This window comes from Erythrolamprus reginae, chromosome 3 (genome assembly GCF_031021105.1).
Source record: "Erythrolamprus reginae isolate rEryReg1 chromosome 3, rEryReg1.hap1, whole genome shotgun sequence".
NCBI lineage: Eukaryota > Metazoa > Chordata > Lepidosauria > Squamata > Dipsadidae > Erythrolamprus > Erythrolamprus reginae.
The window spans coordinates 79,898,353-79,924,180 of record NC_091952.1 but is presented as its reverse complement, the minus strand read 5'-3'; the positions used below and the strand labels follow the sequence as shown (position 1 = coordinate 79,924,180).

Here is a 25,828-nt window from a genome sequence, read left to right as displayed (position 1 = left end):
GGGTTTTTTTTTTGGGGGGGGGGGGTGTATTTATCTATATTTCATGATGAATCATGAAGTATATTCTTTCTTGGAATTGGCAGTTGTCTGTCAATATTTCTGCCCTGGTACAGATAGTTCTGGACTTAGGAGGAAGAGTGAGTCCATGAAGTCAAGGGTAATTTTTACAAGGGTAACAAATAATGGCTTGGTATGCTTATGAATTAAGTCATTCATTTCATAAATTCTGGAAAATTTGGTTATGTTTCAAATTATACCATGAGATTTAAGTGTAAGGCCGCACATGATCAGCTACACAAAACCACTGATCAGTAGACAAATGCAATTTCAATATTTCAGGACAATTACAGTAACTTATTTACATAAATAATCTTATGAGAAGAATTTTTTATTCCTATGAATGACCAACTTTGTCATTTCCTCTCCCAGGCAATTCATTTATTTTTGAATGCCAGCAGAATGAATGGACTGATCAGTCAGATCAGTGCCATATTTTTAATCTTAGCTGAGAGGCTGTCCTTGACCCACTTTTTACTTTTTAATTGTTTTATTTCCCTAGAATTTTTTTAAAAAAAAATATGATAGAATTGTCATCAGCCCCCAGTTTTAACACATTTGGATACTCACTCTCCCCCCCTTGGCCTCAGCAGTTACTGAGGGATGAAAATCAAATGGCCACTGAGGATGAAAATCAAATGGCCACTGAGAAACAGTGCTTAAAGAAACTCAACCATAAACCAGAAGCTGATTTTCAGGTAGCAAGTTTGTGTATGGAAATTATTTTATAAGAAGATAGTTTAATATTTATTTAATTTTATTTAATTTTATTTAATTTTATTTAATTAATTAATTAATTGATTGATTGATTGATTAATTGGATTTGTATTGTAATAAACCAAACAAGGTCTTGCATGCTTTACAGATTGTACTTGCTTAGCCATGCAATTGGGATTGGAAACCCCATTAAGTGACATGGTGATAAGCTGAAAAACAGCATGATTGCACTACTTATCGAGAGCAGTTCTGGTTGCTATCATTAAGCAAGGGCTGCAGGTTTATTAAACTGACATATCTAAGACTTCTGATTTCCTGCTAGCTTCCTTATTAACTTTCCTTGAAGGAAACCAACAGGGAAGATCGCAAATCATAATCATATGATCATGGGACTTTGAGAACTGGACATACATTTAAATCCTATTGCAAGTTTGAACAATCGCTGAACAAATGCTTATTAAGCACTTACATTGTATTGGTCAGCGACTGACATGAATATTATAAAGTGATAACATATGTGTTAATAATAGTCAAGTAACTTTCTTATAACAAAAATGCAGATTATGGTAATTAAAAACTAAAAAAAAAGAAACAACCAAACAACCTTCTGGGTTAGATTTGTAGATTTTTAAAAAATAACTAGGGTAACTACTGGATAATATAAATGAATTGGTAATATTAAGATTTTTTAAAAGTGAAGAAAGCTTTATTAGTTATAGTGAAAAAGAGATACTGACTCAGATTTCTGACTCAACAACAACAACGAGTTGGAAGGGACCTTCTAGTCCAACCCCCTGCTTGGGCAGGAGATCCTACACTACTTCAGACAAATGGTTATCCAAACATCTTAAAAACTTCCAGTGTTGGAGCATTCACAACTTCTGGAGGCAAGCCATTCCACTAAGCAATTGTTCCAACTGTCAGGAGTTTTCTCCTTAGTTCTAAGTTGCTTCTCTCCTTGATTGGCTTCCGCTCCTTGCTTCTTGTCCTACCTTCAGGTGCTTTGGAGAATAGCCTGACACCTTCTTCTTTGTGGCAACCCCTGAGATGGTAGAGGTAGAGATGATACAAATAAAATAGATATTGCAAACTTTAAAACAGCATTTCTTATTAGATACATTCTAGTTAATACATCTATGTTTACAGCTTAATGCTCCCTGTACCAGTCTTGTTAACACTTCAACTAAATAAAGTGTTGTAACATTGCTATTGTGTACATAACCTGCTCATTTAGGAAGGTAATGATTGACGAATAGCCCAGTGACAAAAAGAAGATAATTGTTTAGATTACCATTTCTATTCTGTATTAATTTTATTTATGTAATCATGACCTACATAGTTAATAGAGCCATATCAGCTGTAATCCCTGCAGGTTGAACAATTATATTTCATTATTTCCAAAATCTTTTAGACTTGCAGATTGCTATCCAAAAGACAAATACATGTTTTCTTCAAAAGATATTATTTAACGTAGGTTCCATGATTATTTGAGTAGAATATTAATACTCCAGAAATATACAGAATCCCTATTCTTCTCTTATTCTTAATGATCGTTTTGTTTTCAAATGACATAGAAACGTTGAGTAAGAATAAGCATTCATTTTTAGTGCTAGAACTTTTTAGAGATGGTTGTTGTTGTTGTTTTTTTCCTAGCAACAGAATATCTGTGAAAGGTGTAGGTGATTGGTTCCCAAAGTGGGCGGTACTGCCACCTGGGGGAGTGGGAGCACTTATGGAGGTGGTAAGGGGCAAGGGTGGTGGCAGGGTGGCGCTAAGTGGCAGGTAGTTTGCCTTGCTTTTCCTGCTACATCATACAGTACAGCTGGGGTCCTCCTGCCATTCATGCATGCAATGGCACAAGCCTTGCAGAGTCCTGCTCCACAAGGCGGTGGCGGTGGTGTGGAGAGTCTCACAGAGACTCATTTCTGGCAGGTGGGACATTTTGGCATGCATCCTACCTAACACTTGTAGCTCTATCGCATTTCTTGGCATTGTGTCCAGAGAAGTCCATTCTAAAAGAAAATGCAAGACATTACAAAAGACAGCCCTGGAGCCAAGTGCTCTGCCACCGCCGCCTCCTTTGCTCACCTCCCACCACCCCTTCACTCTGCTATTTCCCCTTCACCTATGCTTGTCACCGCTGCCTACTATCTATTTATTCATTTCACTTCTATGCCGCCCTTCTCAACCGACTCAGGGCAGCATAGAAGGGCAATGTAACATAATTATGTTGCATGTTCTTGGACAGGATTTAAATTGTCTTTTTAGATGGTAGATTTCACTGAAGTTCTTAGAAGATATGAAAATGGTACCTCCAATTATTCATGTGTTCGATCTGTCATCTAGTTGTACCCATATTTAGCTACAAAGTGTGGAAGAATATAGTATATTTTGGGGGAGGGAAAGACAAATGGTTATATTTACAAAAGATACCATTACAAATAAGATAAATATGTGTGCGGGTAGTCCTTGCTTACCAAATTCATTCAGTAACTGTTCAGAATCACAATGATGCTGAAAAACAAAATTTAAGCCTGGTCCTCAACATTCCAGCTGTCCTAGCACCCCGACAAGCATACAGTATAAATATGATTGTCATTTGTGATTTTCCCTGCTGGCTTCCTACAAGGAAAGTAAATGATGAATGCTAATAATTTGCACCTTCCCCTTCCTGGTAGCAGCCAATCCTGGCCCTGCTGTGCTATCACTGTGCCTTAACCTCTCTGCCATCCTGCCTGTGAGCTGCCTGGAATGTGCTTAATTGAGCATACTAATTAATTATTGTTTAATGACAGCTGCATCACTTAACAAACAGAAATTCTCTTTGCAGTTATCATTCTTAACTGTGGACTACCTGTATTCAACTGTCTGACCTTTCTGTCTGATTTGATCCTTAAAAAATATAGGTTGTTCTCGACTTGCAATATAACCACAATCAGAATCATGTGCACTTTTGCAACCTTTTTTTGCCATCCCTGCAGTTGTTAAGCAAGTCCAACTTCCCTCCTTGATTTTGCTCATTGGAAGCTGGCTGCAGATGGTGATCACGGGATGCTGTAATCCTTGTAAATAAAAGCCAGTTAAGCTAGCAGTTAAATTTTATCCTCAAGTTACCGGTACTTTTTTTTTTTAGAGCTGTTGTTACTTTAAGTGGTCACTAAATGAATGGTCGTAAATCAAGAACTACCTGTACAGTAACTTGAAAACTGAAGATTCCTACTCAGGAAGGGACAATTGCAAGGCTGACTTGACAGAAGCAGAGAGGCAAATTCCATTAGAAGCTTTCTAAGTATTTGTTAAAAACCGTTTTCAGCCCTGATTTCAGCATATAGTGAAATGCTGTGCACTTTGGTCTTAACATCACTACTGCCCTTTAAATATTTCCAGCAGTTCACACCACATGCATCCTCTTTGCTGGAGACACAAGTCAGAAGAAGAGCTTAATATCTTTAAAACATGTTTATTCAGGATGAAGTTTCAGCTTTTGCACATCTGTACTGAATTAGTTGCCGGAGCATTCTCCCCCCCCCTTCTTAACTAAAAAAAGGGAAAAAAAGAAACAAAATACCCAGGGTCACCATTTGCCAAAAGAAGATTCTCCCACTTCAACTTATTAAGGGTTTTGCCACAATTTTGGCTGCAGGAGGATGGGTCATGACTATGTAATAGCATGCTGTTAGGGAGGCAAATTCCAATTTTCAAACTGCTATATTTGTGCAATTATCAAGACCACCAGCAGTTTAAAAGAAAACAATCTTGTCAAATACACATATCCCCTAGGCAAGTTAGTAGTAGTTTTTTAGAGAGTCCATGTTTTTGTATGTGTCAAAGATAGAATCACTCTGCAGTTTTTCTTCCTGGTTTTTTCTCTCTCCTAATTCATTTGAAATTATTATTATTATTATTATTATTATTATTATTATTATTATTATTATTATTATTATTATTATTTAGATTTGTATGCCGCTCCTCTCCGAGGACTCGGGGTTATATTCCTGGTTATGTAAGATTAAGTTCAATTGTGCCCAATCTGTGTTGTAAATTTTAAATCTTATAATGTTTGCTACATCAGGCAGAATTTATTTCTGTTATCTTTGATAGTGTATGCAAAATAATGAGAAATGAAATAGAAAGATTCAATTACAATTTGTGATTAGAGATTTGAAGGTATCCGTATTTGATTTCAAGTGATCTCACAGTCGATTGGCTTAAAAATAATTAGATCCTAGGCCAGTGATGGCAAACCTCCAGCACACAGCGCCCTCTCTGTGGGCACACAAGCTATCGCCCCAGCTTAACCCTGCTGTACATGCATGCATGCCTCCTGCTGGCCAGCTGGTGTTCAGGTCCCTGCGCATACGGTGGGCTGCACATTCTTTTTTTTAAGGGTTTTTTTATGATTTTCAGTTACATAAAAAGAAAGATCACCTCAATAGTCTTACAGATCATATCCCGTTTCAGATTCATTCTGTATTTATCGTTACGCCACTATTAGAAATAATCACTTCAATATAGGGAAGATACAACCGTCAGAAAAATAGGTAGATTTATGTATATATACATTTATCTATATTAGACTAATTAAGAGAAAAATTGTGTGTAAGTGTAATTGTCACTAGGTTTGAGCACTCCTTTTTATATTTCTCTTTATATTTCTATTTTGGATCCATATGTACCATTTTCCCCATAGTTTGTTGGTTTCATTGTCTTTTGTTCCCTTAATGTCTCTCGTCATTTCATCCATCTCTGCACATCTATAGATTTTTTCAATGAGTTGGCTTTCTGATGTTTTGGTTTTTCCATGTTTGAGCGTAGATTATGCTAGTTGCTGTAATTATATGCATCACTAGGTGTAATATTTGTTTAAGGTACTTTTTATTCCAAATTCCCAGTAAGAAACCTTCAGGGGTGAATTCAATCTCCATCTGCGTAATTTCTAACAACCACCTATGTATAGTCTTCCATAGAATTTTGATTTTAGAGCAAGACCACCACATGTGATAGAAGGTACCAGTCTCTTTATTACAGTTCCAACAGGTTGCTTTAAATTTCGGGCTGCACATTTATAAACAGGGGACACATGCAGGGGGCCATGTGGGTATGTGTGTGGGGGACAGGGTGCCTGCAGGTGAGGCCACACTCGCAATGCATTTTGGGGGTTCATATGCACACATGCATCTCACTCTCATGCAGACAAAAAGATAAATTTATCAAAATAAGACAAGACACAAAAAATTGCAGAACGGAAACAGAAATTTCTTTTGTTTATTTTTGAGAGATGGAGGAGAATAAAATGGGGACTTAAGAACTGCAAACAGTTTGGCCAAAGAGACTGATATATAGTTTGAGAATTAAGGACAAATGATTCTGAAATGATTTTATATGTGTGATAGAGAAAAATGGAAGATCACGGAATAGATTTGGGAAACTGTAAAGCATCATTAAGGAAGGAGGATTTAAAAAAACAGAGTCCCTATTTCTTTCCCCTCACCCACCTCTATCAAAAAAGTGAGTAGGACCATACTTCCAAGACCACTGTGAAAAACAGCTGTTGTGCAAAGATGAGCAAATTTGTTCGTTGGTGAATTCAACCATTCCTTTTCTTCCTGGCACCCAAATAACTTCAGAAATATTTGAAGGCAATTTCAAGATTCAGTTGGCTTTCTGGTTGGGTAGGAACCAGCAATAATGTCTTAGATCCTGCCAACCAGAAAGCCAACTGAATCTCAAAATTGCCTTCAAGTCTTTCTGAAGTTATTTGATAGGTCCTGATTTGATCTGGTGCCCTGAATTGATTTGATTATTTGACCTGTTCAAATAACTGAGTCAGATTTTCTTTAAAGCAGATAACCCCTTCAAAGTTCTGCCTAGGAAAAAGTTGACCAGCTATATTGGGTTAATTATCAACCTCTGTAAAGTTCAAAGTTTTTTTTGTTTTGCTTTGTCATGTTTTTATGCACCGATCCTTCATCCATACATACCCCAGGAAAGGATTTGAAACAGTCACACGGATCAACTTACATTTGTATATTTTTCCTTGTATTTAATCAAACATATTGGATATAGGCTTACTACAGATTTGCCAGTGGTGGAAATACATTCCAAAGTATCCACAGAAACCACAGAGGATTTGTAAGCGATTCATCTTCCAGTAAAGGAACAATGTTTCAGTTGCCTGTAAATAACTGCAATAGACCATCTGGCAATTAATTGCATTCTCCCAAAGAAAAAGAGATTGAGACAGAGATGCCTTTATTCATCCTGTATGCAAATTTAGTTCTTGGCTTTCTGCCTGCATTTGAAAATAGTCCAACAAATAGACAGACCATCAGCTGGGCAGCACTCGTATCTCAAGATTTGCAGCACATTTTGGAGCAGGCCAGGTCCTAAACCTAGGTAGCTTTAGTAAAGCTCCACAGCTTTCATATCAATTTATATTTGGGATAGTATTGCAGTTTTGAAGTCCAAATAATACGTGGAGTTTTATTTACAAACTAAAAATAACTTTATGTTTTTGTTCAATTTTTTACCATGAAGTAGCCATGAATGCTGCAGATTTAAATCAATCCATTTCTCTGACTTTTCTTTCACATCCATATTCTGTAATTTACATAATCCATTGCTTCATTCAGCTTCTGTTTTCCCCAGTCCAGTTTCTCAAACCAAGACATCTATAATCTTGCTTCCATATTTTTTGAAACCTTCTCTTGTCTCATGCAAACTGGGCTTGCGGGACAGAATAATCTTCTTTGAATTATAATTCTTTGAACTATGTCTGTGTATATTGACTGGTATATTAGAAAGAATCTTCTTTTGCTTTGACCCATAATTGTTTCTTATTAGGCACCCATAACCAACAATCAGTAAGCTCAATGCCTGCTCAAAACCAGCAATGGATTTTGGAAGAATTCTAGTTGTTCTTAGGTAAATGTAGAGGAAATGTGCTAAGCATTAAAAAGAAAAATTGAGAGATCTATTGAGCACTCTGTTACCCTCAAGAACTTCAGATTTTAAGTAATATAATTAGCATTGTGTGTTTTGCATGTTGATAATGAAAGACATTTATTGTGTTGACACTTCAATTGTGGACTAGTCTCCAATCAAGTTGTTTCCAGTTGCCTAAGATTTTACATTTGGCTTTATTTCCTCGGTTTCTTATAGGTTTTTGTGGTTTTGGCATACAGTGATCTCTCGATTAGCGCGGGGGTTACGTTCCAAGACCTCCCGCGCTAACCGATTTCCGCGTTATACTGGATGCGGAAGTAAAACCACCATCTGCGCATGTGCGCCATTTTTTTCATGGCCGCACATGCGCAGATGGTGGAGTTTGCGTGTGGGCGGCGGGGAAGACCAAGGGAAGATTCCTTCAGCCGCCCAACAGCTGATCTGCTCCGCAGCGCGGAAGCAGCGAGGAGCCGAAGATGGGGTAAAGGCAAAGGGGAAACCCCATCTTCGGCTCCTCGCTGCTGCCGCGCTGCGGAGCGGATCAGGTGTTGGGCGGCTGAAGGAACCTTCCCTTGGTCTTCCCGCCAGATCACTTGCCGCTTGCCAGTCCACGCCCCCCTGGATGAGCGGCCCCGCATGGCCCCAGCGCCGGACTCCGTTGCCGAACGCCGAAACCGGAAGGGGCGAGGTGGGGGAGAACGGGAGGCTCAGCATTCCGTCAGTCGCAGCGCTGGCTGTCAACTTTTCTTTTTAGCACTGGGGAGGCAAGTCAGCTCCTGCCCAGTTTTAAAAAGAAAAGTTGACAGCCAGCGCTGCGGCTGACGGAATGCTGAGCCTCCCGTTCTCCCCCACCTCGCCCCTCGAGAGATCACTGTAATCAAGAAAGTCCAGTTGCCTTTTGAAAGAAAGCACTTTTGGGACAACCATGGAAGACTGAGAATCTCCAGAGACATCCTGTCACTCTTGTCCAAGTCCTAAAGCTACCATCCATAACAGGGAGTCTCCCATTCCCTCAAGGGAGGAGAAATCAGCCCGCTGCCAGAGAGGCTACTCGGCTCTCTCCTTTGGGAGCTCCGTTGCCCACCGAGATGCAGCAACTCAGCAGCGATAGCCTTGCCGATGCCCGTGCCTCCGCCCGTCACGATGGCCACGTGACTGCGAAGGAGACCAGCCGCCAGAATCCCCCTGCCACCAAACGCCGACGCCGCCATCTTCGCAGCTTTCCGTGGTCCTCCTGAGCCTGAACCCCCTTTTTAAAAAAGTCATTCATTTCGCCGGGAGCGCTCCGGGTCACGTGACTCGAGCCGCCCCGCCCCTTTCCCATCTCTTTCGAAAATCGGAATGCCCCCTCTGGAATAGCGGCAGTCTTTTGTCTGCCACGCCCACCCGCGCGCGACGAGATGGCGAGAAGGGTGCGTCTCTTGCTCAGTGCAAGTTAATGGCATGTGAATGGGTTGCCTGAGAGGGAGGGGGGGAAAGAAGAGAGGTGTCGCAAGAAGGTTTCGCAGCGCTGGCTGTCAACTTTTCTTTTTAGCACTGGGGAGGCAAGTCAGCTCCTGCCCAGTTTTAAAAAGAAAAGTTGACAGCCAGCGATTGTTCCGCTGCCGCCAGCATGGCCTGGCTGGCAGCGGAAGATGTAACCTTCGCAACCTCGGAGAGCTTCCTGGGCATGAAAGCTCACGAAAACCAGGAAGCTCTCTGAGGTTGCGAAGGAGCCCACGATCACTCGGCTGCAAGCGGGAGGAAGGCAAATCCCACGGGGCTGGGCTCGGTTATCCCCCCGGCTCCCCTCCTACCAGCCCCGCCGCGGAACGCTCCATTCTGTTCCCTGCCGGCCCGATTGAGCGGCCGGCGGTCTCCATTCAGGGAACAGAATGGAGCCTTCCGCGGCGGGGCTGGGGGAGCCGAGCCCAGCCCCGTGACATTCGCTTTCCTGCAGCCGAGTGATCCTGGGCTCCTTCGCAACCTCGGAGAGCTTCCTGGGCATGAAAGCTCACGAAAACCAGGAAGCTCTCTGAGGTTGCGAAGGAGCCCACGATCACTCGGCTGCGGGTGGCAGGAAAGCGAATGTCACGGGGCTGGGCTCGGCTCCCCCAGCCCCGCCGCGGAAGGCTCCATTCTGTTCCCTGCCGGCCCGATTGAGCGGCCAGCGGTCTCCATTCAGGGAACAGAATAAAAAAAAATTTTTTTTTAAAAAAAAATTTTTTTTTTTTAAAAATTTTTTTTTTAAATAATATTTTAATATTTTATTTTTTAAATAATATTTTTTGAAAAACCGCGTTGCAGCGTTTCGCGCTAATCGAGAACGCGCAAGTCGAGGGACCACTGTAATGACTTTTCATTTTATCATTCTGTGTGATATTGATTTTTTTTGGCTTCTTCTTTCATGATTGAATGTTTGGAATTTTGCTTTAGAAATTAAAACATAAATCATAGTTTTCCTTCATAAATAACAATAAGCATAAATAGTTTCCTAGAAGTAGTGTAATCCATTGATTCTCACTTTGTGTCTTTAAAGAAAGTAGCTCTTGGAAACTGCTTGACACCTTTTAAAAAGTTTTAGTTCTTTTTCTTCACTAGAAGCAATTACTAAAATTGGAATTTAGAGCACCTAGGTATTTTGAACATATGGCAAAAAGTAATTAAACTTACATTTCTCTTTCAGTGAGCATAACCATTTGCACTTGATTAAATTGTGTATTTTCATTAAATTGTCTTCAGGACTTGAGATTAGAAGATGCTAGGCAAGCATGTTTATACAGATGATGTATAGTATTACCATCAAGTCTAAGGCATTTCCGGTAGATGTGGAAATAACCCAGTGAAAGCTTGTGAATTGTGCTAGTAAAAGCATGCTACATATGGAAGCAACAGAAAAATATGATCAAGTATTAACTCATCTGTAATCGTAAAGACTATTGCCCTAATAATTGAATATAAACACAATTGAGAAGTACTCCTGAAAATATTTACTCAAATATTCCTATGTTGATTACATGTCAAGTTACAATGCATTTCACATTATAACTCATAGAAACAGAAACATAGAAGTCTGACGGCAGAAAAAGACCTCATGGTCCATCTAGTCTGCCCTTATACTATTTTCTGTATTTTATCTTAGGATGGATATATGTTTATCCCAGGCATGTTTAAATTCAGTTACTGTGGATTTATCTACCACATATGCTGGAAATTTGTTCCATGGATCTACTACTCTTTCAGTAAAATAATATTTTCTCATGTTGCTTTTGATCTTTCCCCCAACTAACTTCAGATTGTGTCCCCTTGTTCTTGTGTTCACTTTCCTATTAAAAACATTTCCCTCCTGGACCTTATTTAACCCTTTAACATATTTAAATGTTTCGATCATGTCCCCCCTTTTCCTTCTGTCCTCCAGACTATACAGATTGAGTTATTTAAGTCTTTCCTGATATGTTTTATGCTTAAAACCTTCCACCATTCTTGTAGCCCGTCTTTGGACCCGTTCAATTTTGTCAATATCTTTTTGTAGGTGAGGCCTCCAGAACTGAACACAGTACAGTGATCCCCCGCTCGTTGCGAGGGTTCCGTTCCAGGAACCCCCGCAACGAGCGGGTTTTCGCGAAGTAGCGCTGCGGAAGTACAAACACCATCTGCGCATGTGCAGATGGTGTTTTTACTTCCGCAGCGCTAGCGAGGAGCCGAAGATTGAGGACTCAGCTCGGAAGCTGCACGGGTGTTTTAAAAGGTCTCCGCCGGCATGGGGGGCTTCTTAGCACCCCCCCAAACCCGAGTTGGGGGTTCGGGAGGTGGTAGGAAGCCCCCCATGCCGGCGGAGACCTTTTAAAACACCCGTGCAGCTTCCGAGCTGAGTCCTCAAGCCAAGCGCAGAAGTTAGCCTTGAATCCCTTTGAATCCCGCCGCTTCTGCTGGATACGGGCGATGGGGGGGGCGAGCTGCCACAGCCCCTGGCTTCCGTGCCGCTCGTCCCACCCACCGCCCGTATCCAGCAGAAGCTGCTGGATTCAAAGTGCTGCTGGGAGCCGCAGGCGAAAGGAGCTCGGGCATCGGAGCGCGGCGCCAGGCATTGTTCTCCGGACCCCGCCCGCTCAGCCCCGCGGCGGCCCTTTCCCTCTCCAGGCTGCGGGCGGGGTCCGGAGAACAATGCCCGAGCTCCTTTCGCCTGCGGCTCCCAGCCCACCGCCTGTCTCCTGCTGCCCGGTTTAGCCAGGACACGAGCGGCGAAATGACTTGGAGGAATGTGAAGCTGAAACCGGCCGGTTTCAGCTTCACATTCCTCCAAGTCATTTCGCCGCTCGTGTCCTGGCTAAACCGGGCAGCAGGAGACAGGCTTTGAGTTTTGGCTGCGGGGGGAGAAGTAGGACTTTCCTAACTCCCTCGCCCCGCAGCCAAAACTCAAAGCCTGTCTCCTGCTGCCTGGTTTAGCCAGGACATGAGCGGCGAAATGACTTGGAGGAATGTGAAGGCTCAGCGGATCAAGGCCGGCTCCTCTCGGCCCAAGCGGCTGCCTTGATCCGCTGAGCCTGGCTGGCCCGGAAGATCGTAGCGCGCGTTGGCTGCACCGGCGGCGACATTGCTGCCGGCTTGGCTTCGCTCGCCGCTGCAGCCAACGCGCGCTACGATCTTCCGGGCGAGCCAGGCTCAGTGACGGAAGGCAGCCGCTTGGGCCGAGAGGAGCCGGCCTTGATCCGCTGAGCCTGGCTGGCCCGGAAGATCGTAGCGCGCTTTGGCGGATCAAGGCCGGCTCCTCTCGGCCCAAGCGGCTGCCTTCCGTCACTGAGCCTGGCTGGCCCGGAAGATCGTAGCGCGCGTTGGCTGCACCGGCGGCGACATTGCTGCCGGCTTGGCTTCGCTCGCCGCTGCAGCCAACGCGCGCTACGATCTTCCGGGCCAGCCAGGCTCAGTGACGGAAGGCAGCTGCTTGGGCCGAGAGGAGCCGGCCTTGATCCGCTGAGCCTGGCTGGCCCGGAAGATCGTAGCGCGCGTTGGCGGATCAAGGCCGGCTCCTCTCGGCCCAAGCGGCTGCCTTCCGTCACTGAGCCTGGCTCGCCCGGAAGATCGTAGCGCGCGTTGGCTGCACCGGCGGCGACATTGCTGCCGGCTTGGCTTCGCTCGCCGCTGCAGCCAACGCGCGCTACGATCTTCCGGGCCAGCCAGGCTCAGTCACGGAAGGCAGCTGCTTGGCCCGGGATGCTGGGCCGAAAGGAGCCGGGCTTGAAGATCGCAGCGCGCGTTGGCTGCGGTGGCGAGGGCTTGCAATGGAGGGTGGAGGAAGCGGCCATGGGAGGGCGAGCTGCCTCAGGGAGGAGGATCGGGCGGGACCAGGTGGGGGCTGGAATTTCTCCGCCAGGGCGAAGGGCGGGCGAGCGGCGAAGGGCGGGCGAGCGGGTGCTGGGGAGGGCTTCTCGCCCTCCCGCCAGCAAGAGGGGGGAGCGAACGGCGTGGGCAGGCGAAGGGCGGGCGAGCGGCAGCGAGGAGTTTGCGTGGGCGGTGGGGAAACTCCTCGCTGACGCCAGCAAGAGGGGGAAGACCCAGGGAAGCCGCTGCCATCTACGCATGCGTGCCCGGCACGCATGCGTAGATGGTATTTTGACTTCCAGGTTGAAAAATCGCGAATTACCCTGTTCGCAATGGTCGGGGACGCAATAACCGGGGGATCACTGTATTCCAAATGTGGTCTCACCAGCACTCTATATAGCGGGATCATAGTCTCCCTCTTCCTGCTTGTTATACCTCTAGCTATGGGCAGCCAAGCATCCTACTTGCTTTCCCTACTGCCTGACTGCACTGTTCACCCATTTTGAGACTGTCAGAAATCACTACCCCTAAATCCTTTTCTTCTGAAGTTTTTTGCTAACACAGAACTGCCAATACAATACTCAGATTGAGGATTCCTTTTCCCCAAGTGCATTATTTGAATAATCTGAAGTTAGTTGGGGGAAAGATCAAAAGCAACATGAGAAAATATTATTTTACTGAAAGAGTAGTAGATCCTTGGAACAAACTTCCAGCAGACGTGGTAGATAAATCCACAGTAACTGAATTTAAACATGCCTGGGATAAACATATATCCATCCTAAGATAAAATACAGAAAATAGTATAAGGGCAGACTAGATGGACCATGAGGTCTTTTTCTGCCGTCAGACTTCTATGTTTCTATTTTACATTTGGAAACATTAAACTGCAGTTTCCATTGCTTTGACCATTTATCTAGTAAAGCTAAATCATTTACCATATTACAGACGCCTCCAGGAATATTAACCCTATTGCACACTTTAGTGTCATCGGCAAATAGCCAAACCTTCCCTACCAAACCTTCCCCTATGTCACTCACAAACATATTAAAAAGAATAGGACCCAGAACAGACCCTTGTGGCACACCGCTTGTAACCTGTCTGCTCAGAATACTTGCCATTAACAATAGCTCTCTGATGTCTACACATTTCAAATTTTAATACAAATTTATTGTATTATTAAAAAAAGATAATTTAGCATCACTTTTGAACTTGCTTGCCTACTTGATCCTTTTGTATATTTTGCATTGAACATGTCATCCATCTTCAAGCAGGTGCCCTGACGTAAATATTCCCTTTTCCGTCTCATATACTTCCAGCAAATTGCAGATGTATGACCTTCTTGTCATTCCCACTCCTCCATCTAGAATTATATAGCAACTGGATGGCATAAGAATATAATTTGGAGGCAAGCTATAAATGCTGATTTATAGCACTCCAAAAATGAAGCCCTTGCTTGATTAATTTCACTGTGCTTTCTAAATAATGCTATGAAACAAATTTCTTTCTGAAATGGCCTTTCGGAATGTCATGACTCCATATAATGACGCTTTTAGTAGAAAATCATTGTTGGTGTTTTGAGTAAATACACATATAGCCTTGTGTATTACAGTGTAAGCAAAAGGTCAGAGATATTCAGCATGACTATATTTTGTTTTAAATGTCCTTAATCTGGTACTCCCAAGACAGTCTGGTGCCTATTTTCTGGAACAAGGTTCTCTCTCAGAGGCAGATAGCCTTCACCAAGCTGTTATTCAGATGAGCTGTGAATACAATAACTGCTCACCCAACCCTTTGACAAGGGAAAGTGAGCTCTCTTGTTTTATCATACTTCTCATCTTTATTGTGATTTCTTTATCATTAGGATCGCCCTATTTTCATTTAAGGTTGGATGCATGCAAGTTAGTGTTTATTATTAAATTATTATAATCCCCATAATCTCAGCTGGCAGAAAATGATGGAATTTTGATCCAATATTTTAGGATTATAAACAGAATCAATCAGAATAAATAATATTAAGAACAATCATTTTGAACCATTAGGGAGTGGTTTTCCCCATTATAATAATGGGCCTGTGGTATAATAGAAGTGAGACTCAATCATGGTCTTTTTCAGAATAATTTGCAATTTTGCCTTAGATAAATTGTGTGATAAAATAATCAATTAAAGGTAAACCTAATGGTAAGTTATGAACTACAGTAGTACCTCTAGATACGAGTATAATTCGTTCCAGAAGGGAGCTTGTATGTCGAGCAACTCGTATCTGGAACAAATGGCTTTAGACTTTGCTTTTCCCCTCCGAGATAACCAAAAGCAAGGATTCCTGCGCCACCTAGTGGACGCTCGGCTCGTATCTCAAATTTGAGCTCGGGTCTGGAACAGAAATTTCTCTCCCCTCGTGGCTCGTATCTTGGAATACTCGCATGTGGAGCAGCTCGTATCTAGAGGTACTACTGTATAAAGAAAGTGCTTCTTTAAACACTGTAAAATAAAACTGGAGGTGAGAGGACAGCCACCACTCATAACATTGTTCAATAGGAAGATAAGATAAATAAGATTCATAGTCATACATGGAAGATAAATCTCCCTATGGCTTAGACCAGGCTGGGAAACAATAGCAACTTTATGATCTGTGGACTTCAATTCTCAAAATTCCTACATCAACGTGGCTGCCTCAAGAATTCTGGGAAGTCCACATGTCCTAAAGTTGTCATAGTTGCCCACCCCTGGCTTCAACTGTTGTTTTTCAATCTTGGCATTGTTGAGGAATTCTGGGAGTTGAAGTCCACACATCTTCCAGCTGCCAAGATTGAGAAACACTGGCTTAGACATATGGGTGCAGTTATAGTAGTAGCATTTTAAAAGCTCTCAATCCAGAAGGCAATCTTGAACTCAGAGGATTAGTTTAGGAACTGTTGTACCTGTGGAATTACTTGCAATTCTCGACTACACCTGAAGCTTATATTTTGCAATGTCTGAAGAGCAATTGTCCAATAAGTGGTGTAATGATGCCAGAAACGCCCACAGCTTTTTGATTTTATTTTATTTGGTTGCTTTCGGGTAATAAGCAGTACATGGCATGTTCAAATGAAACCAGCTGGACTAGTTTTTCTAATTATGTCTCTAGGGTTATAGGGTAATACCTGGAACAAAGATACAAGGATAATCCTAAAGTTTGCAACTCTTAAAGCAGTAACTTACACAACCTTCTGATTCAATATTTAACCCACATTATACTTATAGTTTGATCAATAAATTGCTCTGAAGTATTGTATCTCTGTATCCCGATATGTATGTTCTCTCTTCAAGATCAGATTCAATGACAAGAAAATAACCCAATCACGGTTGTGTCATTTGAACTCTTTTCTTCAAATATATAAACATCTGAAATATAAAAACAGAACCGTTCTCACATAGACACATACAGTTTTAGTGTCAGTTTTAGAAGGCATATTACACAGAAATCTTTGATACAGCAAAAATGAAACAGATGTAAGAATTTAGCTATTGAGTGGCGTGTACCACAAACCACACCTGTAGCATCTTTAACCACACTGATCAGAGTAGAGCTACAGAGGTAGAGTGGAGGATTCCATTTTATTATTCAAAATAATCACATTGCCTTATAGAAAAGTGGGCTTAGCCAGTCCAAACATAGAAATCTGTCATTTGACATGTCAATAGAACACAGATTTGTTCCTTAAGATGATGTAAAAGTACCATGACAGTAACCCATTTAAGCAGATCTTTACTGCTTGTCCAATACAGACTCCTTTGGAAAGCAATACAATTAATATATCTTGTGAATTACAGTAACCATCTGTTGGTTCAAGTATATTGAAGATGAAATAGGCAGCCCAAAGTACAATACACTAGTTTCCCTGAATGAATGGCTCTTTTTCTTATAAATCAAATTGTCTATATATGAGCAATATTTAATGGAATTAGAAACATTTTTTGTTTCATTTTGTTAATACATTAATTTAAAAAGCCATATAAGATCTTATAGGGAGAACCAGAGAAAAAATAAATTAGTTTTCCTGAATAATGGCTCCTTTTCTTATAAATTAAATTGTCTATGTTTAATGGAATTAGAAACTTTTTTTTTGTTAAATCACATCATTTTGCTAATATATTAATTAAAAATCTGTACAAGAGCTTAGAGGGAGAAGCAGAGAGAAAATCTGATTCATAGAAGAGAAAAACAAAACATTGTGTTTTTTCATAGAAAGGATGATATGGTAGCTTGGCAGTACATTAACAAATATAAACTACCTGCTGTAACTAGTTAGATACTTGGGGCATTTAAGAGGAACTAATGCAATCAAGTGTAACCCGCAAAATCAGGGCAGCAAATCCATGTGCCAATAGACACTCCCATCTACAAATTAATATCTGAGAAGTAAACATAAGTACATGTATCTCTTTGCCTTCATCTTCTTCCATAACTGTTGTTACTTTATTTCACATCATCTTCCCTTCAATATCAGCTAGAACAGGGGCATCAAATTCAAGGCTGAACCTTATCCGGCCCACAGAGTGCTTATGGGGCCGCTCTGGAAACAACAAAGGACTGCCCATGATGCATCTGGCAGCGAAAATGGAGCTCCATTTTCAGTGGCAGAGGGCTGCAGCCATTGCAGCTGAAAACGAAGCTCGGAAGCCTGTTTTCACTGGTAGAGTGCTCGAGCGCCATAGGTGCCTCCAACCCAAGTGATGTTGACCTGGCCACACCTATCTTGGCCATGCACAACCTTGGCACAACCTTGATGAGGCCCTCAATGAAATCTATAATATACAGGGTGGAGATCTGAATGGACCTTCAAATAGACTGGTGCTATTATTGGAATTGAGTTGGTTTGTCAGTGGATCAGGATAGATGATGGTCTTACCTGCTACTGTTGAAAACTACTACCCGAAACAACTTCTTCATTATGTAGTTGTAAAATATTGTGGCTAATTTGTTGTTCTGAATACCCTTTTATGTTGGCTGGTAAGCCAACTGGAAAATTAATAGGAAGTGCACATCACGCCTGAAGCTTTGAATACTCTTGGGTAGATTTGAGTATTTGGTATGTAAATGCAAATCATGTAGAAAGACCATATTAGATAAACTAGCAGCGGTTCAGGCAAAGAAATTGCTATCCCAGACTAGCAGTAATATGGAATTATTTGGTACACAAGTAGATATTTGAGCAACAAATGTGAGTTTATGATGTCAATATCTGCAAGAATAAGGACTCAAAACCACATTGTGGGGCTTAATTGAATTCCACTTGGCTTTGATGGTATACAGTGATCCCCCGTTTATTGCGTCCCCAACCATTGCGAACAGGGTACTTCGCTATTTTTCAACCCGGAAGTCAAAATACCATCTACGCATGCGTGCCCGGGGCACGCATGCGTAGATGGCAACCGGGAGATCAGCTGCTGGGCGGCTTCCCTGAGTCTTCCCCCTCTTGCTGGCGTCAGCGAGGAGTTTCCCCACCGCCCACGCAAACTCCTCGCTGCCGCCCGCCCTTCGCCCACCCACGCCGTTCATTCTCGCCGCTTTTGAGCTGAGTCCGGAAGCGAATTCGCTCCCGGACTCAGCTCGAAAGCGCCGAGACAAGCCGTTCCTTGCCGCTTGCTATCGGCGCTTTTGAGCTGAGTCCGGGAGCGAATTCGCTCCCGGACTCAGCTCGAAAGCGCCGAGACAAGCCGTTCCTTGCCGCTTGCTATCGGCGCTTTTGAGCTGAGTCCGGGAGCGAATTCGCTCCCGGACTCAGCTCGAAAGCGCCGAGACAAGCCGTTCCTTGCCGCTTGCTATCGGCGCTTTTGAGCTGAGTCCGGGAGCGAATTCGCTCCTGGACTCAGCTCGAAAGCGCCGAGAGCCAGCGCCCCCCGGACCCCCAACCCGGGTTTGGGGGGCTGCTAGGAAGCCCTCCATGCCGGCGGCAAACAGCCGCGCCGCCCCCAATCTTCGGCTCCTCGCTAGCGCTGTGGGAGTAAAAACACCATCTGCACATGCGCAGATGGTGTTTTTACTTCCGCAGCGCTACTTCGCGAAAACCCGCTCGTTGCGGGGGGTCCTGTATTTCAAAAGCAAATCTATATGGGAAAAAAGTGTGTGAGTACATTTTAACATTCTGAAATTCAAAATGAACAGTTCAAAACCTTCAATTTGAGCTAATCTGCTTTTCTGCCTGTGATGATCCTCACTTTATTGACCATATTTGCAACTATTAAATGGAGAATTGTGATTTAATATAAGAGGTAAATCATCTTTTTAAAAAGTGAAGTTAAAATATCCTTCAAATCAATTTCAGGAGAGGTGAGAAAAGATAATCTGTAGTTTTCTTGGCAACAATATGCCATTTCCTTTTTCTGGATGCTTTCTCAACTTCACAGCCTGATATTTCCATGTGACCTCCCCAAAAATATATTGGATCCAGTCCAGATTATCTTTGATATCCGCCAAGTTCAACTAGTTGCTGCCAATAATTCATCCCTAATAAATCATTTGGTGAATATATTTCAGCAGTTACACAGTGATCAGCTATTGTGTTAAAGCGATACAAATAAGACTGAATGAATATCCTTTTTAAAAAGATATATCTTTCTTTTTTGCAGATTATTATAGGAGAGTTTTATCGGATCCACTGTCTGAAGGAGAAATCTCGGTCTTTTATCCAGAATCCATACATTGCCGCATTATACAAGCAAGTAGGCTGCTTTGCCTTTGGCTGTGCTATCAGTCAATCCTTTACTGATATTGCCAAAGTGTCGGTGGGACGCCTGAGACCCAATTTCATTGCAGTGTGTATGCCAGACTTTGCAAAAATCAACTGCTCCCAGGGTTATATACAAGAATATCAGTGCCTTAATCTTGATGAAAGCAAAGTCCAGGAAGCAAGGTAAGAGTCTTCTCTCCCCCCCCCCCCAAAAAAGGACACCTGTAGCTCAACCAAAATGATGTCCTTTTGTTGATGTAGATTTCATAAATTTTGCTTAAAAATGTGGAAGAAGAATGCATTTTTTTTTAAGATTGTTGGGAATTCAAAATTTAAAGAGCAATTAAGACACAATATGGCTGATGTATCAAAATAGTTCATTTTCCAAAAAGCACAGAATATAGTGGTCAAAGGTGAGCTCGAAGATCATCAGGATTTTAGATAGGACTAGCTGATGACCCGGTGCTGCCTGGGTATTTTTTTTATCCTAATCACTCCTGCGTATGTGCGCACAACCCTTCTGATGGTCATTTTGAAAAATCCTTTCTTAGTGAGCACCTAGAAGCCAAGAGGAACATATCTGGCAAAATTCAAGTTTGTAGGCTTTATGGTTCTGGAAATTTCGTGATTACGGCATGAATGGTTTTCACTTTTAGGTATATAGTTTATACATACCTGTTTAATTCAACTGTAAATGTGAATTCCGGAAAACACCATCTGTAAACCTGTATGGCATACTAAATACATATTATATGCTGTATAAGCGGAAGTGTGTTTCCTCATGCTGGGCACAATGATGATTGCATTGTTTCTATTTCTCAATAGTATATGAATGAACTTCATAGGAAGATTAGATAGCGATAGAACTTAGACTTATATACTGCTCCATAGTGTTTTGCAGCACTCTGGTGGCTTACAGAACCAGCATATTTCCCCCAGCGATCTGGGTCGTCATTTTACTGACAATTCAAAGTTGACTGGGAAGGTTGAGTCAACCTTGAACCCTATCAGGATCAAAGTCCAGGCAGTGAGCAGTCAGTTATTTGCAATATTGCCTTCTAATCATTATGCCACCACAGCTCACAATAGCTGTTTATTAAAAATCAAACAGATATTAGATCAATTATTGAACATTACTCAGAATCATCTTGAGTGAGATGGGGTGGCTGTATAAATATTTGCAGTGACAAGCATTTGATAATTAGATCAGTTAATATTTCATCTTAGATGTCTGCTGTTTCTTGTGACAATTATTTAATCCTGAATTAATAGTTAAAAATGAATTTAGATATAATAAAGAGAAGTTTTAGTTCTCTGTTGTTTTCACCTTAGGAGATGAGAAAGCAGAATAACTGACCACTTATTCAAATAACAGAGTGAATGCAATGCTTCGTATTTTTTTTTCCTTTTCAGGAAATCATTTTTCTCTGGACATGCTTCCTTCTCACTCTATACCATGCTTTATTTGGTGGTAAGTCTAAAGTTATTTTACTTAGCAACTTTTGTGTAACTTCCCTATATCTCTCTTATAATTTATGGTTAAAAACCCTGTTATTTATGAAGAAGCATAGACACAGTAATTCAGATGCTATTAGTTCATAGAATATATGTTTGAAACTAACTTGACTTTGACAAGTTCATCCCATCCACATATAAAATTGCTTGGAAAATGCAGCAGTGTAAACATGGAGAAATGCAGTCATGTGAACAATGTTATTTTGGCTTCCAGCCGTCATTTCCATATAAAACAATGTGGCACAGATCCTGCAATACTGGTTTCTCTCTTTACGCTTAAGAGTTTCTGATAGTTGTTTTGAATTCAGGTGATCTTAGATTCAAATCAGAGACATACAGGTTTTTTTATCTAGAAGATCCAGAATTCAACTTGTGGGATAGTGTTAGGAAGGACTGAAACACTGGAAAATATTCTGAATTTCAGTGGTGGACTATCATGAGTTTGATGTTCCAAAAATAATGTTGTTTGTTCATGAATGTAGTACAAGTGCTTGTTATCAAAGGGGAAAAAAGTGAAGCAGATAAATCACTATATTTGGAAATTAAAAAGCGGCAAAAGCTATATTAAGAATGTATTGGACAGAATGGAAGAAGAGTTACTAAAGAAAGATTCAACAATCCTACGTAGATTATATCAATTGATAGCCCAGATTAGCTACCTGATGCACTGAAAAAAGAGCATCAGTTCAGGTAAGGTAGAGTAATAATACAAAGCCATGTGTCAAAGGTGTGTAGTCCCTCCTCCATGTGTCAGCCTCACTAGGTAGATCAGACCAGAAAATCAACTCCACTGGAAAGATGGCAGAGATTGGGATTAGCTGTAGTACCAGAATCTTGCAAGTTGTACTGCAATTCCACTTCTTTATAGTTGAGAGAATTCAGAAAGCACCTGCCTGAGATGCTTTTGAATGTGATCTTGTTCTGGACTTAACAGTGTTTGGCAATGGACACTGCTTATCTCCATCAAGGTCATCTTCCTTGTTCTCTACACCAGGGTGACCACTAACCACAAATAGATTTGCATTAGAACTGTAATTAGGACCACAAAGTGCTCCCCCTAAGGAAATAAAATGATAATCCATTCAAAATGGCTATGCTCCTCTTTGAGATGTAGGGTTTGGTTAAGTATCATGCATTACCTAAAGTTTTAGTGAAATTTGGCTTTTGATATTAAATTTTTTTTTTTAGTAAAGTTAATAACACAAGAAAGGCTTTCCTACAATGTAGAGGAGAATATTTGGATAAAATGAATGGATTTGTTTTCAATTAGACTTGTCTTTTAATTCTAAAAGAGAGACTCTATTCTAATTTTAATATATTAACTTTGTAATACAAATCAAATTTAATATTTTTGTTATTATAAATACACTTTTTGTTTATTTACATTTTTGTCATGTTTGTGTAATATATATTGGAAGTGGTGACCCTTTGAGAGCTGTATGCAATGAAATTTCATTTTAATGTGTGCCGATTAGTATATATTTAAAGTTGACAATAAAATTATTCTAAGTCTCTAATTAATGGGATGCAAGATTTTAATACATTAACTAGATTCTGCTCCTCGTTAAACAGCCTAGTTGGCTACCTAGCCAGCATTAGAACAAATTCAGGTTAACTAATACTACCTATAAACTATGGTTGGTCGATCTTGATAATCAACCATCATAATTTATTAGCCCTGAAAAGTTGTTAACAAAGTTAGCATAATTTCAAGATTATAGGAAAAGGAAACCGAGGAGATGGGGATCAGAAAAATATTAGATTGTGCCAAATTAAGCCAATTTACATTGGAATTACCATATTGGGGAAACTCGATAGCTGGATTGAAGAGAAAAGAAACTGAAATGTAAATGTGAATTTATATTATTGTTGACCTTTTTTTTTTGTTTTTTGTTTGTGTTTTCAATAAAAAAATTATAAAAAAGAAAAAAAAAGGAAAGATATTTTTTGAGGGCAAAAAAAAAAGGAAGCTCTTTATTTTAACTTTAAAACATTGTTGTAGCCTAAAGCAGCAACTCAGCCTCTTGTCTGCATCAGACAAAACGTGAATCCTCTGAAAGCTCATTAAAAGTATTTTTTTCCCAAGAGTGGGGCTGCATCCACATTTCGTGTCCAACTTGGGCAAGTGGGTGACATCAGATAGAAATGGGTAGAGAAATACAATCCTTGAAATGCGTCCATTGGTTCGGATGTCATACATTCTTCAGGACTGGAATGCTTGGAAATCTTTATCTGCATAGCTGTTCCATTCGAAGCTTCCTTACAACAGCATCAAGAGCGTAGAAAACAGGGAAAGCAAAAAAGAAAACACAAAATGTACACCTTTGCACATACTTCATTTCATCAGAAAACATAATGAGATAATGTTAGGCTGCTTATCTGACATTTGCATACATTGAGTGAATATTATAATTATCTCTTTCATTAGGCGAAAAAAAGGGGGGGCAATTTTTTTTAAAAAAAACTCCCTTACCCAGAAGCAGTCCAGGAAGCAGGGCAGGTGGATTTGACTTGCCCACATAGTTTCACTCAAAATTTCTGGGTCTGGCCTTGTTTTTCTTTGTCAATGAAAAATGGCTGTGCCCTTCCTTCCCTTCGTTTATTATGTAAAAGTGCTTCCTGGCTGGAAGTAAGCTGGGTAGAACTCCTGAAAGAAACCTTGCATAGGTCAATTATGGGTGGAGCAGCTCTAAGCTTTTTGGAAGGAAGAGGGAGAGATTTAACGAGTGATTTGTGATTAAAATGTAACATGGGAAAGGCCCCTTTTTTCCCCTTTTGAGACTTTCCAACGGATCCGTAGGCCTCATATCTGCCATATTCTTAGGTATGAAATAGGAATAGGGTTACCAAGGAGGGATGCAGACTTGAACATATAAAAACATATCTATGAATAGGCCTTTCCTATTACAATTCCTCCTTGTTGCTGCCTGAAAAGATAAATTAAGACAACTCCCTGCTGCTGTTCCTCCTCCTCCTTTCCCCTTTCCTCTTTAAGTTGGTAGCAATCTTTGTAATTCAATTACCATACATCCAGGCTGTTTGATAGTCTATGTGAATTTATTTCCTCATATTTTCCTCTCTCTTTTTTTCCCCCTGTAAGGATTTCAAAGTTACTCCGTAAACATTTATACCATTTCCTCTCAGCAATGTTAAAATAACATGGGCAGTGAACCGGAGGGACAAGCATGCAACGCAAAAGAAGTTAAAACTTGATTTTGTTCCCAACAATGCATAGATAGAGTATTTATATTTTGGATTTTACTTATTAGCAATGAGGGTCATCTCTTGGACATTCAGAATTACAGTACTACTTAAGATTTTGTCTTGAGATAGATAGATAGATAGATAGATAGATAGATAGATAGATAGATAGATAGATAGATAGATAGATAGATAGATAGATAGATAGATAGATAGAAAGGCAGCCTTGCATTTAAGAATGGTCAGAAGACAATTTTTTCTTTAAAGATATTTTTTGAGAACTGGAGAGTAGTATTAACCCTCATTTCTAATTTCCTTAACTAGAGTAATAGAAACGAATGACAACAGTTTCTGGAAAGCTACATCCTTTTTGTTTAAAAGGTTTAACCAGTAGTTCCCAAACGTAGACTCGGGGCGAGCCGCCCCGAGTCTACGGAAAGGGGCGGCATACAAATCTAATAAATAAATAAATAAATAAATTTTCAGTCCACTACTCCCTTGGTGCTACAAACTCATCCTCCAACTAACTGATCATTGGTGCTGCTTCTGGTTTCGTCTGCCTGTAGACATTGGATTCCCACCAGCCAGCACCAGTACAGGGTTCCTTGCTCCCCCCCTCCCTCAAGGGACAAAGAGAGATAGGGAGAAGAGGGAGTGAGGGAGACAAGAGAGAGAGAGAGAGGAAGGGAGGGAAAGAGAGAAAGAGACATGAAAGAAAAAGAAACAGAGAGAGAAAGAGAGGGAGGGGGAAAGAGAGGGAGAAGAAGAGAGGGAGAGAGAGAAAGACAGTCATGTGACTGGGTGAGAGTGAGTGATGGCAAGTTGGCCACACCCACTCTGGTTTTGTGACTCCTAGTGTTTTCTTTTCTGTAGGAAACTGGTCCAAAAGGCTCTTTGAATGTTTAAAGTTGCAGATTCCTGCCCTAATTTGATTCAGCACTGGAAATATCCAGAGCAAATCCTGGAATTCCTGCCATTGGAAATTGATGGGTAAAAAATAGATTCAAGGAAGTTTTAAGATTCACCTTTGGTTTAAATTAGTCATGCTCGGTTTGGATTCTTTTAATACTGGCATGCTCAAACAAGTATTTTATTGCTGCTGTGCTGGGGTCTGTCTTTGCATGTTTTGTCTCATACAAAAGTGTTCCTAAAATTTTTCCTCCCTCCTCCCTGTTATAGTACATATAATCAAGGTCCTTGCTGGTTTTCAACCTGCTGAGAACTTTCTGGCCCAGCTGATCATACAATTAAATGCAGCCTGTTATGCTACTTTCATTTGTTAGAATTTTTAAAAAAAATGAAACTTGAAGCGCTGACTAATGGCAAACTTTCCCATAAGGTGCTAATTTTCTTTCATTTTCAAAGTGAGGAAGGAGACACACTAT

At 41.2% G+C, this 25,828-nt stretch overlaps 1 protein-coding gene across 1 annotated transcript in view; it reads left to right on the top strand.

Annotated features, from left to right (window-relative positions):
• PLPP3 (phospholipid phosphatase 3) overlaps positions 1–25,828 on the top strand; it is a 105,749-nt gene that overhangs the window by 48,112 nt on the left and 31,809 nt on the right. Inside the window, exons 3-4 of the mRNA XM_070745976.1 lie at positions 19,627–19,910; positions 21,141–21,198. Coding sequence (XP_070602077.1) covers positions 19,627–19,910; positions 21,141–21,198 — 342 coding nt within the window. The remainder of the gene's footprint in view (positions 1–19,626; positions 19,911–21,140; positions 21,199–25,828) is intronic.